General features: G+C 39.0%; 1 protein-coding gene across 1 annotated transcript in view; it reads left to right on the forward strand.

The window, feature by feature from the left end:
- The first annotated feature begins 249 nt into the window (after positions 1-249).
- tup (LIM1_Isl and LIM2_Isl domain-containing protein tup) overlaps positions 250-19,086 on the forward strand; it is a 95,118-nt gene continuing 76,281 nt past the window's right edge. Inside the window, exon 1 of the mRNA XM_033476971.2 lies at positions 250-1,784. Coding sequence (XP_033332862.2) covers positions 1,646-1,784 — 139 coding nt within the window. The 5' untranslated portion in view covers positions 250-1,645. The remainder of the gene's footprint in view (positions 1,785-19,086) is intronic.

The raw sequence follows: 19,086 nt of genomic DNA on the forward strand, positions 1-19,086 counted from the left end.
GGCCATTTTGTTGGCGGCTCGAGCCGGCCAAGTGTCCCACAGCTGCCCCCAGGAGGCGTGGAAGCGACAGAGTCGACTCCGCCGGGAGAACGAATGGTTCGACGTCGGCGTGGAAACGAGCCTCGAATCCTCGCCACCGGATAGGACGTGGTCGCGCGGCTCTGGTGGTGGAAACCGACCTCGGAGTGGGGTCGAAAAGGTCGACCTCGAAGGTGGGGGACCACGGGTGGTTAGGTTGGGTACTATAGGAGCCTGACCGGCAGTCAGTGCCTCCCAGGGCCCCGCGCCGTCAGTTTCGTTGGTGTTGTGTCGTGTAACGTGTCCTCTCTTTCTCTCTTTTTTCTCTCTTTCTTTCTCTCTCCTCCTCGACACCCTCTCCTTCTCTCCTTTCCACCCCCTATCCTTCGGTTCCCGTTCCCGTTCTTTGTTTTTTTTGTTGTTGTTGTTTTTCGGCTACCACCACGATCAACGCCGCTCCCGGCCGGACAGTGATAAGGGAATAATTGTACACGCGCGCGCGACTTTCGACGGTCCTTTCGGTGACGGATGGTGCGTGACCGGGTGTCCGAGAGACCAGGGTCACAGATCCCGCCGATCGAACCGTCTCGGACCCTGCCGCTGGATCGGCTCGCCGATCGAAGGGATCGATGCGAGCCGGCGAAACCGAGCACCAGCCGGCCGGAACAGAGGATCGGGAAGCACCGAGGGCCGAAGATCTGCGCAGGGACGTCGGAGGAACGTGCAGCATCGATTAGGGACCGCTGGCAACACGGTCCCATCGAGTCCTCTCGATAAGTCCCAAAGAGGTACCCACGGCGATCAGCCAGAAACTTGGATTAACGCGAGTGACAGTACTTGTCCGCGGATTCGGCGACACCGTTTCTCACCCGGAAGCTCGGCGAATACGTCGCCGAGCCGTTTTGGAGACAGTTTTGGGCCGCGCGTGTCCTTGCTGCTCGCGAAGGCGAAGTGCGCGGAGTTCAGCGGGCGATTACTGCCGGAGGACGACGGCCGCCCGGAAGGCCGCAAAATGGCGTGGGTTCCGGTGAACCGTCGCTCGGAGCGTGAAACTCGCTGATACCCCGTGCTGATTCCGGCGCGAACGCATGCGTGCGGATCCGAAAACCTGCGATGTACGCGAGCAGATCGAAATTCACGCGGCCGCCAGCGAATTCCGTGGAATCGACGGGACTGCGGAGCCATCGGCTCTAACCGAATCGAAAAGCTTCGCGGATGCATACCGTCTCCGGGTGGGACCATCGGTGAACTCGAACGGCGACCAGCAGTGAAGCGCGGAGAAGCTGGTCCGGCGAACATTGGAGAGAATTTGCCGCTAGAGGAAGACAAGGTGTACATAATCGTGCTCCGAATCTGTGCTGCGAGGATTCGTTACGGATGACAATCCGTCGAGGAACAGCCCAGACCACGTACGAACTGTGATCTTCGCTCCGCTATCGTGTTCTCTCCGATTCCGGTTATCATACTCTTGTGAACTCTGTGAAGAAGGGCTCAAGGCGCCAACCTCGGGGTCACGATTTTGTCAAGTTACGCAGAAAAAGTCAGTACGGCCGGCGGTCGTACTTGGCGCGAAGGCCTCAAGATTGCTCGAAAATCGTCGAAGGAGGTGCGAAGGGCTGGAAGAGCGATGGAAATCGGAGGCGCGGCGATGCAGAGGATGGGCACTGCCGGGGGGCCCGGGCCCCTCAGCCTTCAGGGCCCTCCAAGGTCAGTGAAAATCTCACCCGTTAACATACAGGACGAGCCCGGTGACCTCACTTCCAAAAGTACGTATAACGTCCACTGTTTCTTCCTAATTTCGAGCCTAACGCGCTTTAACCCTCGGACGACGGATGGTTCTCGGTCTCCGCCTAGCGCCGGACTAGTCTCTTCGGATCGTAGCTACGGTCTTTTCGGTAGGTCGTTCGCTATTCTCCAAAATTCCGGGTCGTTCTGAGAATTTTATGCAACACACTCGGAAACCCGAGGTTTCAGCTTCGTCACGATTGCGACTGTCAGCGCGATTCGCTGATCGATCGAGAATATTTCTTAGACAATTCATCGGACTTAGACAAATCACCGGATTCGCTTCGCGTGATTTCTTTCAATAAATTATGAAATAGTCGAAACTTGATCGTTACGAGCCGTCGATTAATTTTCTCAAAAAATCTATGTTGTTGTTCTTTGAAAGGTTTAGAAATGCGAGGTTTGAGCTTCGTCGAGATCAGGATCGTTTAAAAATATTTGTTAGACAATCGTGTCCGCAAATTAATCAGATATTACGTGGTTTTTATACACCGATCTCGCTTTGCGCGACATCTTTCAATAAATTATAACGGAATCGAAAGTTGCTTCTTGAGAAACGTCGTTCACTTCTCTCAAAAAATCGGCGCTGTTGTAATATTTTGAGTTTGATGCGACGATTTCGAATGGTTTAAGTTTCGTCAAGATTGAAATTGAAAGCGTCGTTCGTGCATTGTTTAACACAATATTCGTTAGACTATTGTGTCGAGAAATAAATCCGACTTTAGGCGGTTTTTGTAGATTGCTTTCACTTTGCTTAATCTCTTTCAATGAATTAAAACTTGCTTCATACGATCCGTCCTTTTCTTTGTCTTTATGGGACAAATGCGGATTAGGATTGGAAACGCAGCTCATGAATCGCGCAAGAATCTAGTAAAAATTCAATCGGAAGCATCGGTTTGATTTTTATGAGTCGTCTTCGCTTGTCACAAATCCTAGGAAATTATGGAAGAATTGAAACCGATACTTTTGCTTCTGCGAACCGTAATCACTCTTTTCCCATGTCCTGTATCTTCGAGTTTTGTACAACAATTATAGAAATGCAAGGTTCGTTTAAGTTTCGACAGGTCGCAAACACAATTTATGAATCGTACAAGAATATAGCGAAAATTAAATTTTTATAAATCGTCTTCGCCTTGCGCAATCTCAGTAAATTTTGAAGGAACTGAAACCGATACTCGTGGCCCATCGTTAACCCTTCTTCGAAATTCTGTATTACCGTGTTACGGATCTCGTGCGACAAATGTCGAAGTTTGAGATTCATTTCAGTGGATCGAGCGCAGTTCATGAATCGTTCAACAATATTTGTTACACAATTCTGCGAAAATTCTACACGCGCCACTCTAACCATTTCATTCAAATCCCATGCATTCTTTATGCGATGAACTTGGTGCCAGAATTTGCAAGATTCCGATAGTGTTTCATTTAGTAATTCGTAATGATTACAGAAGATTCTTTGAAATGAGCTTAGACGCTTAAAAATAAGTGAATCGAAAATTAACATTACATAGTATAATAAATTCTTCACAATTTTCCATCGGCTTGTGAACAAAAATGGACAATTTGGGAAGAGAAGATACGATTATTCGAGCTTCGCAATTATAATGACGAGGTGCAAGGCTCGAATAATCGTATCTCTCCTTCCCAAATTGTCCCAAATTGTCCATTTTTGTTTACAAGCTGAAGAAAAATTAAGGAGAATTTACGGTATTATATATCTACTGTATTTTTCATTATTTTCGACGAGTCTGTACACGAAGCGATCGATTGTTATCGGTAATCCGAATAGCAATGTATCGAACATAGTTGGTGCAATGCTCGAATAACCGTATCTCCCCTTTCCAAATTGTCCATTTTTGTTTACAAGCTGAAGAAAAATTAAGGAGAATTTACGGTATTATATATCTACTGTATTTTTCATTATTTTCGACGAGTCTGTACACGAAGCGATCGATTGTTATCGGTAATCCGAATAGCAATGTATCGAACATAGTTGGTGCAATGCTCGAATAATCGTATCTCCCCTTTCCAAATTGTCCATTTTTGTTTACAAGCTGAAGAAAAATTAAGAAGAATTTACTGTATTTTCTACGCGAGTCTGTACACACGAAGTCATCGATTGTCGTCGGTAATCCAAATAGTTTCGGACAGTATCGAACATAGTTTTAATTAATTTAAGATACTAAAACTACCAATAAACATCCATAAAGTTCGGTAAAGTCGCCAAACAGACATTGCTTCGATCCTCTCCTAATTAACCAAGATACTTAGGGTCCGAGTATGTATTTTTGGAAGTACTTGTGCATTGAACTGTCTATTTTTAAATGGCACTGCATACGTTGAACGTGGGTTAGGCTCCACCATAAGACACGGCGCGGAAAAAAGTTTGTCAGCACAAGAACCACGTTATACTACTCCGATGCACGTATAAAAAAGAATGTTTAACACTGAAACGATCGAGCGGATCGAATGGCTCGTTTCAGATCTTTTCTTCCTTTTTTTTTCTTGCAGGAACACGGAAGATCTGAAAAAATGCTTCTGTTGAGTAACATTGTGTAAAACGTTACTGACCCCGTTGATTCCCGATGTTAAAATATAGGTTTCGCTACACGTTCATGCTCGGATTCTGTAGTTTTCTTAAGGCATCGCAATCGTTCGTCTACGAGTTCTAAACGTTTTACTATGCTGCACCATAAACCGGCGATTTTAGTACCGATAACCCTATCAATTTCCTCGGTAATCTTCTAATACGTACGAAAGCAACCGCGACCAACGTTTCTTTCTTTGCATTTTCCCTTTTACCGCCATAATTATTTATTCCGACCGTAAAAGAGACTCGGTGTTAGCGTTCTCGCGTTCAAATATTCCCTGATCGCCGTCCAAACGGTTCGCCCGCGAAGAAATGTTACACTGCGCGCGATACGCGAGCAATCGTTAGAACGTAAATGTTGTACGAAGCACGTCGGTCGGGATTAATGAAATTTTCCAATCAAATTTACATAACTTTCGTTCGACCTCTGCGTGGCATTGTTTACGATAAAACCGTGTTGTTTCCGCCCGATATTGACGGGACCGCTGCTACCGAAACATAACGCTGCTACAGTAACGTGTGTACGCTTTCATTGATGTCTTACAAAGTCAATAATCCATTGACGATATTCTCTCGTTAACTGGCCGATCTTTCGATTTCAGCACTTCCACGGCCGCGCTAGAAAGCTCAGAAATTTTCATAAAATTAAAATATTTCATTCGATTGAACAAAAATCACGCAGCAAACTTATGTGGCACCGATTACTTCTTCAGCGTTCGTACCTCTTGCAAATCTGAATAAAATCAAGCAATCGTTTTTAAGTTTTCATTAATCATCCATTCGGTCGTCAATCGACTGAATTTCAAACGGGGAGATCTCCCCGTTCGGTTGGCTAAGTGTTAAAACATCTGACACGAGGATCCGTCAAATTGTAACACGAATTTTGCGTTCGACTGAGCGCGGTATAATTAACGCTAAACCTACCGAGCAGTAATTCTAACTGGCACGAACTGCTTCACAAAAGTGAGAAGACCGAATTTATTTAGAATTTGTAAAGTTTTTATTATAAAACTTGCTCCGATAATATAACTTATTCAAGCGTTCTCCACGAAAGAGTCTCGGAACTTCGCAGAATTGCAGAATAAGAAAGCGGTCATTTTGATCGCGGTAGGTTTAATAACAATGCAAATCGTTCGAAAACGCCAGCGAAAGAAGGAAACCGACACGAACGTCTAGTCGATGGATTTCCCTGGCTAACGGGTTAACGAATGCGTGAAGAACGCAGGGAAATCGCACGAAATGCTGAAGTTGTAGGGAAAACGTGTACGCAGTCGCGAATTTTATTTGATCGGTCCCGAAATCATTGACCGGGAAGATCGGCGTCGATTTAATTTCAGTTGCTCCGAATCGACTTGCAAGCATTTCAATTTGCATAAACCACCTACGTGACGAAGTTGCGACGCGAACGGATCAGTTCGACGTCGGATAACGCGATGCATGCTGTCGAGTGCATTGTTTCCGTGCTTCTCGAAAGAGTTGCAAGTTATCGCCGAGAACTACGAAGGTGAGATTTTTTAGTGGTTTCGGAGCAAGTGACGGTCGCCGAAGGATTTTCGATACGGTGTTGCGTTGGGAACGGTAGCTACGATTCGAAACAACGATTAACGGCGCACGATCGTTCCCATGCATCCTGTTCAACGTAAGTGCACGCGATGTTTGCTCCAAAAGTTATTCATTCTTGGCTGTAACAACGATGCATTTCAGAAGTTGGCAGTTTACGATTCCGCATTTACGCACCGGTGTTCTCCCTTTTATTTCACCGACGATAGTTTGTACAGCTCCGAGCAACATTTATGATCGTTTTCTTGCACCCATGGGCAATTCTGATGTCAGCGTTAATATTTTAACACCATAGGCTGAAATGAAATTATGTTCTGCGCCGACGAACGCTTCCACGCAATTACTCGCGGAGGATCATTTCGATTTCGAAGTTTCAAGCCTTTCGTTCGAAGTTCTGCACGAATGTATCGCTCGTTGCATTTATTTTATAGCGAAGTAGACCGAGAGTCAGTTCGATCTCCGATTAGTCAACGTTCAAACGTTTGCTACAAAATGTTTGACAATTGAGCCGTTTATTTTGAAAGTGGCATAAGTCACTTTACCGTAATGAAAAGTGGTGATTTTTTAAATGTTTATACGAAATTATTTATACCGAGAAAAATATCAGTATCCTGAGATAACAAATACAAGTAAATCTTCTCGAAAGTTAGCATCCATATTTTGAAACGTGTTAAAACGCAAACCCTTAAATGCATCGACTTAAAAACAAAGTGACTTATGCCACTTTCAAAATAAACGGCTCAATTGTGCATATGTAATATCGACTCTCATCCGTTTTTCAATTTCCAAACTGAATTCGTTCGTTGGCGTTAAATTGACGCAGTGACGAAAAATCGTGTTGCGGAAAAATGAATAGCTGACTTTAAATTAAGTGGGTTTGTACTAATTAAACGAACTGTAAAACGTTTGAATCACTGAGAAGCGTGCGGAATTGGCACAGAAGATGAGTTAGGGTTAATAAAACTATATAAACTATATAAAAACTATATACATAATGTATCTCGAAACTCTTCACCTACGGCAAAACTTTGATACATTCTTTCAACAATTATTTCGAACAGAATGTTGAGAACACACTTGCTCTTTCCGGTTTGTAAACGAGAAGTGTTACTAATGTTATGACAGAGAGGTCTTGCTTCGTTCGTTACGTTTAACAATTCTAGTTCTAATTACTAGAATATAGAAATATGGAATTCGCGTGGGTGTACCTTCCAATTTTTCAATTAAACATTCGTCCATCACAACCCAAGGAGTAATAAATCGATGCAATTACAAAGCACGACCACAGATTTTATAGTACATTGACTTGATTTGCACTACCACGTCGGATTAACAAGATTGGAGCTGCAAGATACCATAAAGAACATGAACAAGTCTTGGCAATAATTAATTGTACATACGTACAGTAGGCCGAAACAATTATTTATGGATTTCCAATGGTATCGTGCAATATACAACAAATTCTCTTCAATTTCTATTTCTTATATTTCTATAAAATAATTTAACTAATTTATATTTCTATAGTTACCGAGTGTCAACAATTATTTATTTATTGTATCGAATTTACTGTATTCCTCGAATGAATTCGCTCGATAAATTTTATTCGTTAGAAACGATGTTTTGACTTTCTTCAATTCACAAACCGATTCCAAACTTCCTATTTTCTATCTTGCTATCCTCTGCTCTGTCTCGATTAAATTTTAATTAAAAACTTCGACGTATCTCGATTATTTTGTCTACATGACTATATGTGAGAAACATACTTCTCAGTATTTGTATTCACCTCGGAGGATCCAAAGTTTCAAATGCCTCGGCATACATTTTTAAAGGACACGCGAGTTAACTCACGTGGTCTTTAATCATCTTTAATATCGTCCGAGTCTGTTTAATGAATAATCGACGGAACGTTGTCAAATTGTCTGTCACAGCTACCTTCGAATCTGCTCACGGAACACCGTGAATCATTTAAACTGCGACCGCTGCAGCTGTGAAATAATGAAAAGGTTACGTTTCGGCATTAAGAACCTATATAAAAATAGAAAAAAAAACGTGCATTCGCGCTCATTATTTCATCGTCAGAGAGAGAGTGCAAGGCATTGCAGGAGCCGTCGGTTACAGTATTTGCGATGCCAATGTTCCGTGCGTTGTTCTTTATTCGAGCAATTAAATCAATTATTCGTATTTTATTGACATCGTTTCGCCGATGTTCTGTAATTTTCGAACTTCGGATTCGATAGCGTGAAAAAAATTTGCCACGTGGAGCGTAACTATTTTCACGCGCGATTCCTGTCTTTTTCAATCACGCGCGATCTGGAATCCCAATATTTACCTACGAATATTCATACGTTTCTAGTTTTTGCTTTTTTTTTCAAATGTACAAAGCACGGGAAATTTAACAGTACACGTGTCTATTTTATTGCGAATACACTGAAACATCCGAATGGGATGTAGCTGGTTTGCCGATTGAAATATTTGGAAACCTGTGGTCTACGGATGTCCAGTATGGAACAATATAAAATCTAGTCCGAATTTCTCTACCCGGTTAGCTGCTTTCGGACGAGTACGCTCGTCGTGGAGGAACGGTTACATTTTTCGTAAAAAGAACGCTGCTAACTGATCAAGTAAATAAATAAATGTTAGCAATAAAATCAAGAAATAAAAGAGTCGCTTTTCAAAGAGATTGCAAGAGTTAGCTTGTTAAATCGTAAGCGTCAAGAGTTCATCAAAATTCAATAAAATATCTGTTTGGGCGCAGTGAATTTTCGATGGCATCGTCTGCAAGCAATAAGAACTCAAAATGTCAGAACTGTGAAACGAATAAATATCAGAAATGAGATCTCGTGCAAGTAGAACAGCAATTTAAAATTATTTGAAACTGAAACAAATGTCTAAATCGAACAAAAAACGGTGTCGGTCTCGTGGAGTTTTTCAAAACGATTGAGACAATTTCTTCAGCTAATTTGAAAGATTGGAAAATTTCTCTGATCGCTTTATAATAATTTATTGCATTGAAAGACAAAAGATATTTGGAAACAAATACACACGTGTACCTCTACAATAATCGCTTCATTGACGAAGCTTAACAAACAAGTGAATTGAAATGAAATTCTAAAATCGAAGAATATGTAAAACGAATTCAAATTCCTCCAAATTTCTCCGAGTGCAGAACTGTGAAGACATTGGAAGAATTCAAGAATATTGTTACGTTATTGTTAATCTACTGAAACTATTCGTAAAAAGAGCACATTTTTATCGGACCCGTGTTTCTCGCAATAAATGCGAACGATATTTATTTTGCATAAATATCCGCGATCGAGCGATGGAGAAACAGCGCGAGTCTCTGTGATTCATACGACGGTTTGCCAATTCTCTTCGCAATTATCAACCGGAAGAGCACGTTATCGCTGATTGACAAGGAAAACACGTGGAAAATATTTTCGTGGAGGACGCAACGGGCAACGGGAGAAGCAAAGAGCTCGTGGTGATCGACGCGTGCATGACTTATCGAAGTTCATCGGATGATGTCGCCGTGGATTTAGCACGCGTTTCAAACATTTCGACGAGAACGCAAGCCGCGAATCGTTTGATCTAGTCATACGGTTTTCACGTGGTCGTGTGTAAAATACTGCATAAATTCTGCCGCGAATGACTTCTGCTACCGGTTTCTGTAATCTTCCGCGGTTATAAAGAGTGCTGGTAGCTTTGTGCTGTTGACGAAACAATCTACTGCACGTCTTCGCGAAGCTCGGACGATCAACGTTGATGAGAAATCGCGACGCTATGTATTATGTTAGCGTAATTGAAATATTTCGCTGGCACAAATACTGTTTCCCTTTGCATTATTCTATAATTGTCTGATATTATTATTATTATTTGTCACAGTGTCGATTTTAGTAATAAGTTAGTACATCCCATGTATCCGATTTTCCAATTTTAGTTGGCCAATTGAGTTTCATTCGCGAGCGTCGTGGCTTTTCTGTTTTCTTATGGTCTTAGAAGAGATTAGGATGCATGAGGGACGAGATCAGGTGTGTTTGAATTACAGGAATGCAACGGTTAAATAGCAACTAACTTAAGTAAGCTGAGAATTTCTAAAGACAGATTATTCAATCGCATAAAGAGCAAAACATTGGCAAAGATTGTTCGATATCCGAGAAAGAAAATAGAAGAGTACATGATGTAATAATATCAGAGCCGCATGAATATAGCAACTTAATCGAATGAAATCAGTTTTAATTTCTGTTTTAAGTAGTTCTTAAATACTTACGCTCCATTACAGATTTCGCGAAGAGTACGGTAATTTCTCCCTAATTCGTTATGGGATTGCGCACAAAAAGAAGGTTTTATTCGAGCCTCGCGGCTCGTTTTTGTAGTTACCGATTGTTAGTAACTATAAAAAAGGCGCAAGGCTTGGATGACCGTATCTTCTATTCTCAAATTGTCCATTTTTGTGCAAGTCGAGCGTCCATTTTCGCGCAATCTGAGCGCGAATTAGGCAGAGATTACTGTACATATTTCTACAAATTTGTTTCGTTAGGTATTTTTATTGTTCCGACAACTTATTTAAATTCTTACTATATCAATTCTGACTTTATATGGAAAGCGAAAGTGGTTTTACATCGCTTTACTAAATTACAAATCTAAACAGTGCCATTCTGTTTCAAAGAAAGCGATTCCATGAACCGAAATGAAATAAAAATTGCATTAATATGCAATGAAGAAGTAACGAACAAGTAACCAAGAACATGTGATTTTATTTCTTTATCTTGTAACTCGTGCCTTCGATATTGTTTCTACGGTGCACTCTCTTTGTTCTTACGTTTATGAACACGTTTCTTCGATTTACGAGAATAAATCCACGTTCGAAGAAGTACAGTTTTCGATAGCCTCAATCAGGTGACACGAGACGTCAACAGTTTCCGGTTGGAATACTCGATCAGCCTTTTTTAACCGTCATCTGTCTCTTGTGTCATCTTGACGTTCTCATCTCGCACGCTGTCCGCGTCCCTGTCAATGGAAAAACAAAGCAGACTCATCCGCGCGTTGCTTTCTTCTCAATACATTTATTTCCAATTGAAAATTAATATGAGAAATTGTAGGATTTATATTCTATCGAGAAACGATTTCTTCTATTTCGCGTATGCTTGCAGATAAACATTTTAAGAACGTCGCGAAGCGTGATGTGAAAAGGCAAGAAATTGTTTAATTTTGAATGTAAGGAGAATCGATGTTTTTCTCTATTTTCGTAGATTAGCATTTTAGATACATTGCGAACTCCGATGCCGAAGACACGAGATTCTTTTACTCTCGGTTCAAGGATTCAGCTGCTATCTAGAAGCAAGACTACTACCTCTTGATATAAATTCTTGGTTGTCAGTTATTAATCAGGAGACTGCGGTTTTTTTACGCAGTTATGTCAGAGACGGACAGATGACATTTAAAATAATAAAACGATTAAAAGCATTTAAAAATGCGGACCTGTCGTTTCCATGTTATTAAAATTTATCCGGGCAGATGGACATTTTTACTTTGCCCCTGTTTCGTGTAATCGATGCGGACGATTTTCATTTTGCATAGAAAGTCCGCGTGCGTTGTCACTAGACTACAGAACAGAATACAAATAAATTGTTTCTTTTAATCATTTTGATGACTCGAAAGATTGTAACAATATTATTAAATTCTTCACGAGCCCTCGCAATTTTAAACTTCGACTACACATTTTTGCCAGAAGCGCATAAAACTGACAGTCTAATTTACTAGTCTGAAACCCACATTTTTCAAAAATATTTAGTAATGACTTCGATAGAATGAACAATTAGCTACATTAAACTAAACCTACCACCATCGGTTAAATGATCGATTTCGCATTTTTCTATTCTATAATTATAGATATTGTAAAGATACTTTTCATAAAAAGAAAATAGTAGCATGATTGTTCAAACAAGCGTTCCATCACAAATCGCGCAAATATAAATTCAATCTCGCTATTTTAATAACTTGACACGTTGAAATTTCTTTTCTCGTTGAAATACCGTCTAGCTTATCGAAAGGGAAGAGTTTTTAGAAAATCTTGTCTTATCGAATAATTAATTTTTCCAGCTGAGATATTCTGATATAATCCCCGAAGCATCGTCCAAGTACCGTACAAATTTTACAAATTCATATTCGGTCGTTTAACACGTTCCGTGCCGAGCTTTTTTTACTCGAATCTTCACACTTTGATATTTTACTAAAACTTGATGTATTACGTGCAATTATTAATTCTCGTACACATAACAACGTAACAAAAACTTATCAACGCCCATTCTTGCGGTGGAAATTGATTCTTCGGTTCTAAATTTCTTGTAAACAATTTGTTCAGTTCACTAAGTAAACATGCAAGCGTGTACCATCGATGGTACACATGGCACGGAACGTGTTAATAATTAAAAATTCTCAAACGAGTGTTGGTCGAACAAATGGAAGAAATCCTCTACAACTCTCGTCTTCATTAAAAGAAACGTTAAAGTGAGAATTAAAGGCAACAAAGTGGCAACAACCACTGAAATCGTCCGTTGACGGCAGTCGGACGTTCGTATTTACGTGCATTCGGGAATCAGATAATTCGCTAACACGATCTCTCTCTCCTCTCTCTCTCTCTCTCTCTCTCTCTCTCTCTTTCTCTCTTTCTCTCTCTATCTCTCGTTGCCATAGAATATTCAGTAGCGTAGAATGCGAGTGAACGATAACTTTCTATCGTCGAACGTTACACGGTGTTACGGCGACTAGTTTAACACGTATTTTCCGTGTTCCACGAGCGATCAAGGATCCCGTAAGTCGATCATGATTATGCTGGCGCAACATTAATATCCGTGCGTTTATCTCGCGTAATTATTTCACGTCGCTGCGTCGCTTATGAATAAATCAACGCGTCACTTGGGCGAACCTTACTTTAACTCGTCCGCGGCGTTCACGTGTCGAAAATCGCTGAAAGATCAGGAATGAATTGCTTTCTTCGAATAAAGTACAATCGCTTTCGTTCGAAACTGCATTGTTTTTAACATTAGGCTGCGACAGAGATGTGTTCGCTCAATTACGTTGTAATTCAATTTCGCAATCTAATTTCATTGTGTTTTAATTACGTAGTAATTCACAGCTGCGTTTAATTCGATTACGTAATTCAAACGATTCGGTTAATTCAATTGCTAATTATTTTAATCAGGAGTGTAGTTGAAACACGATATAATTGAAATACAATATACTTAAAATACAATATAATTAAAATACAATATAATTAAAATACAATGTGATTAAAATACAACGTAACTGAAATACAGCGTGATTAAAATACAAAGTGCAGTTTTTCAAATTACAAGCCAAAACTTGGAAGAAGTGAGGTACATTTTTATGTTTTTTCTTTCTCATATTAATTTGTTGTCTCTTCTGCGTATTTTCGTCCCGTGTTACTTATTAATTCGTTATTTTTTAAATTTGTAATTTTGATTCAATTACTGGAGTACAATTTCAAGATGCTAATGAATTATAATTTAATTACTTAGCATGTTGTAATTGTACTCCGACTCCAATTGTGAATTACATTATAATATGAAATTACTTTCTAATTAAATTAGAATGTAATCAAATTACTATGTAATAATAATTCCTTGAGTAGGTAATTCAATTGTAATTCTGCACAACTCTGGTTTGCGGAGCACTACTATTTTAGGTTACTTGATAAAAATAATATACCTGTTCAGATTTTTATCATAATACATAACCAAAAAGAAAAACAAATTTGTTAACTTAGTTCTCCGTTTACAATCTCAATAATAGTGAATTACAAAACTTGGAGGAACAGTGATTCGAGTAAGATGCATTTTCTGCTATAAATAAAAATCATTTGTTAATGTCTCGTCAATTTCCGAATACCGTAATTTATCTTACTTTAATGCTGCTGTCACCAGAATACTGCAACGCTGCAGAAGCATAGACCCGCTTTGTAGGATCGATGTCGCAGCATGTAAGTAATTCAAATGCAATCGTTTGATCGCGAAATTTATTACAAAGGTCTCGGAAAGTTTATTTGTTCGCTTGATTCATCGTTCAATCGGCGCATCGACAATGCGTTGATAGTAAGTCCTCAATAAAATTATAGTCAACGATCATCGGAATCTTGTAAAGTGTTCGAACAGGTGTCCAACAACATCTATGCACGTTTCGCCGTCACTTAATAAGCAATTGGCGAGTTGTATCGATAATATCTCGTGTAATAGCGATACAAGCTGCGATAATACACGGCTGCATATCTTCTTGCATTGTGGACGACAGCGTCTTGTGAGAATCTAGTTTCACCATTTCCCATGGCGAAAATAACGCTTACATTCCTCTCTGAAAATTCGGTATCAACTTCAAGCATTTCGTGACGAGTTCTTTTTGACGATTCATTTCCAAGCTGCGGTGTACAAAAGTGTTCGATTACATACATTCGATCATTATAAACCGATTACGGTTTGTGATTTAAATCGAAATATAATCACGTTTTAAAAATCTGTCCATGAGATTCTATAAAAAAAATTCGAAAATGAAGTTTAACGATCGCAATTTTACATTTTATTGTAGGAACATAAGGGAAATGAAAATAATTTCGTTATGTTACTTAAATTTACGACGAGTATTGTCATTTTCGAGAAATTCGTGGTTCTTTTCTGTGAAATATCGTTCATATAAGAAAAACGCATTTTTCGCGAGAGTTGTATTCAATTTTCCGAAACCAGATGCACGTACAAACAATTCCAAGTTAATAATCATCTATTTCTGATTCAAACTTTAGCTTCATCGGTTGTTCCACGGTTCACAATTTCATAATTTTATCAAATATAACAAATTGCAAGATAAAAATCATAAAACCACTTTTTGGCAACCACTGTATTGTCATCTTTATTGTTCAAAGTGTTCTCTCAGAATTTTTACATAACGAAATTTCTATTGGGTGCCTCATAAATAAGTATATAAATTCGTATTAAACTTGAAAATTGAATAAAATGAATTTGACTTGTAAAGGAACGAATAAAACCCGCAGAAGAATTAATTTCGAATGCAAAAACGTGAATGTAATCTGCGAAAGAATTTTATTTGGAATGCAAGCAGATAAATACGATCTGCATAAGGATAAATTTGGAGTACGAAAAAACTGAATACGATATCCGAAAGGATTAATTTTTAGTGGAAAATCTGTAACTGCGAACGATAATCGTAGAGCAAGGGGTTAAAAAATCCATGTTAAACGAAACACCATACGTGCGCGCGTAATATATTTCGTTTCGTATTATCGTTGAAATTATTTGTTGAACAATCTTGTTCACGGTTTCGGCCGAATATCTTCTGGCAGGAGCAGCAGACCTACCAGTTTCCAGCATTTCGAAAACCGTGGCTATCGGAATCGGGCGAGATGGCGTGCCGAATTCGCGTGAGTTTATTTTTGATTGCACTCAAGGACCGATTCGGCGGTCGGCTATTCGCCGGTTAAGTAGAAACAAATGAAGCGAATTCGAAGAATTCGAACTAAGACGCGGTCTTGGGGGCTGCTCTAAATAGTTTTTCGAAATCAAACGGGACCGACGATCGACCTTACCTCGTTTTCTTCTCCTCTGTCTCGCTCGATTTTAGCCAACCAATGGAAACAATGCTACTGGTGTACTCGATTATTCAACGCGATCCGTTCAAGCTTCCTGTTTCCTCGTTTCGCCTGCCGTTTTTCCGTAAATCTCGCTCGAAAACTAACAATCGACTATTGAAATCCTCCGTGCGAAATGAATTTGTCGGATAATCGAACGCAGTCCCGATATAGGAGTCCAGAAAACCGTTCGTAAGTTCTTCAAACAATGTTCTCGAAGAATTTAGAAACCGCGTAAACGCATGCAACAATATTGTTGCTAACCTAGTTTGTAGCACGAATAATAAATAAATCGATAAATCTTGTGTGCCCAAGATAAATATGTGGTCGTTCGAACTTAGAAATAAAGTCTCTGAATTTTAATCGCAGAATAACCAGATTTACTTTTTATTGAAAGAAAAAGTCACTTACTTTTCTTAATAGATTGATTTGAATATAATATGTAATTTTGCGAATTCAATCTTTGGAGACAATCATCATGGAAAATAATTCTATTCATTGTTACGTTTGAGACGAAAAAAGCACAGCAGACAGAAGTGATTGGTTAATTGCATTATATCGAATATTATAAGAATATTAGCATTTCAAGTAAATGTAAATCTATCTTCCTGGTTTAAACAATTAGCGTTTCTAGATTCTCTGATTTATGTTCACTTAATTCTTATCCAATCGTATGCAGCATTTAAAGTCGCTTTATTTGTGTTGATAATTCTTGCGATGTAGAAATACGAAGGCAGGAAAATTAATTGTTATTACTAGACTGCGGATTTTTATGCAAAATAGAAATTGTCAAGTCCGTGAACACGTGACAGGATAAAAGTTGCTGTATTTTGTAATATCTCGGATTCTAACGTTGAACGCTGATGATAAATTAGATGGCAGATGATTATGCGAATCCGAGGTCTTCTAAGCTCATTTACAGAAGCTGGTATTAGACGGTCATTATTTCCTTTATTAGAGGTCTTAATAAATTGAATAGAAAATGCAGATTTGATTATTCGCTTACACTGGAGCTGTATTTCACATGGCTATTTACGTATGTATATCAGTTTAAAAATCATAGTCATCGTTTCGTCAATTCAAATATTTGTTAACCATAAGTGCGTGCGTTGTTTTCAATGTACGTAGTATAGGGTTTCGAGCAGTCTTCTCGTGCCATGAATGCGCGGAATCTGATCAAGAATATTTTCAAATTTTTGCAACTGCAAGACGACTCATTTAAAAACACGATGATTTCTGGTCTTTCTAAAAAATCACGAGTAAAAATTAGTCTCTAAAGCGTTATGATTCGCATTTAGTCTGTCTAAAGAATTATGTCTAAGAATTGGACTTTTTACAAAATTATGAATAACATTTAGCATTTTTCAAAAAGTACGACTAAATTTATTTTCAAAACATAATGACTAAAAATATTTAATATTTATTCTTTCTTAAAAAATTATCACTAAAATCTGGCCTCTTTTTAAAATAATAACTATCATTTAGTTTCCTTAGAAAAGAATGACTAAACTTAGTCATTTTAAAAAGTAATATCTAAAATTTAGTAATTTTTAAACTGACTTCCGAAATATTTCCTTTCATTTCGAACGACTTTCTTCCGTCTTTCTCGCAATATTTGTCGCAGAAAAATGATACTGGTTTCGCAGGAATAAAACCAGAGTACACATGCAATTATATCGACCGAATTCTCGAATAATTGTGCAGCTCGAGTATAATAAAAGGACACGAAGAGAAAGCTAGTCGAATAAATTTGATCGAAAGCCATAAGAATGTTTGAAAAATGTCCGATTTCGTATACGCACAGTAGCGGCAACCGTAAAGAATGTTTTCCTCGATTGCAACCGGACAAAATGCAGTTTGCGGTGGTTTTAATTAACGGCTTATACATTTGCATGATTAGACCCTGAAAGTTGCGCGGTATCAGCATTCCGTGCACCGAAAACATCCACGACATTAATGGTGGAATCCCTCTTCCCCACTCTTTCTCTTTCTCTCTCTCTCTCTCTCTCTCTCTCTCTCTCTCTCTCCCTCTCTCTCTCTTTCTCTCTCATTCTCTCTCGTTCTCTCTCGTTCTCTCTCTCTCTCTCTCTCTCTCTCTCTCTCTCTCTCTCTCTCTCTCTCTCTCTCTCTCTCTCTGCCATTCGCCAAGACAAATAATTTCGCCTGTCGTTGGCTTTAAATGTTTGAATATCTGCCTTTCTTTCACCTTCGTCTCTTCGCCATAATCTTCACGTGTACCGAGAACGATTTCATCTTCGATTCTTCTATAAATAATTGTCAACGAAGACGTATTAATAATTCTAATAAATTCAGAAGAGCGTGTAGGAACATTAAATTGTTCTAACTAATATACAGTTTGACATTTTCTCTCATCGTGCCTTTTACGAATTTCTATCATAAATACGTAAAAATATCGAGGCTGAATACCTAGAACGAAGGAATGTAAAGCGTAAATAATTTTCGTCTATTCGCCGAAGGAATTAAAATGAATTTTTCCCGACAGAATCTGTTCCTCAGCTTTTATAATTCAAGAAATCAGAATCTGTACGACTGTACAATAATATCTGTATATATAATAATATCTGTATATATAATAATATCTGTATATATAATAATCTGTACGATAATATCATCGATCATACGCACTTCCTATAATAATTAAAACTAATGTCAGCTTAAATAGTGAACAAACGATGTTTAACCCTATCACTTGTTTTCACATCGATCTACCATCCATAATTCATGGTTCACCATTCATGATTGCAAGCATTATTAGCATTGGAAATGAAACAATGCATATCGGCAGAAGTATCGCATTGATTAACGTTTCCAGAAATATTCCCCGACATTATCTCGCTTCTCGAATTGTTTTGCACGTAGGAAATAAACTGCCTGCATAATTTCCACCGACTATGTATGCCTCGGTAAACCGAAGAGAACGTAGCAGGCGTTCGTTATTGTTGAAATAATTTACGACATCGGTATGTCAACCGTGTTCTTGATGCTTGTGTTCTCCGTTTATCGATATGAAAAATCTCTGGCGCGATCCGCGAGGAACTTTGAAATCAAACGTTAAAAGTTTATTCGAAAATAACAAAAAGAAAAAGAAACGTTAAACTGAGAAAAGTTACGGTTAAATTAAAGCAAGCGCAACGGTCGAATATTATCGCATCGAAGTTAGGTGCGGTGAAATTTGAAAAATTCGATTGCCTATAAACGATGCGACCGTGTCAGCGTGTAATAAAAATAGAGGCACGTGTAGTAACGTTATAATGCAACAGCATTATTGTTGTAACGATAAAAATAGCTAGCGAAGTATAGACACGGACTTCACTGTTTGCACTCGTGAGTTTTTCCACGATACTTCGTATCCCATCTAATTGCACCGACGACCTGTAACCTTTCCTAATTAACAATGAAGCGAAGGATCGATCTTCTGTTCAACAAGCTCGGTAATTTCGCCATTGTTGAACTACTTTCTGCA

The sequence above is a fragment of the Megalopta genalis genome, chromosome 13 (assembly GCF_051020955.1).
Source record: "Megalopta genalis isolate 19385.01 chromosome 13, iyMegGena1_principal, whole genome shotgun sequence".
NCBI lineage: Eukaryota > Metazoa > Arthropoda > Insecta > Hymenoptera > Halictidae > Megalopta > Megalopta genalis.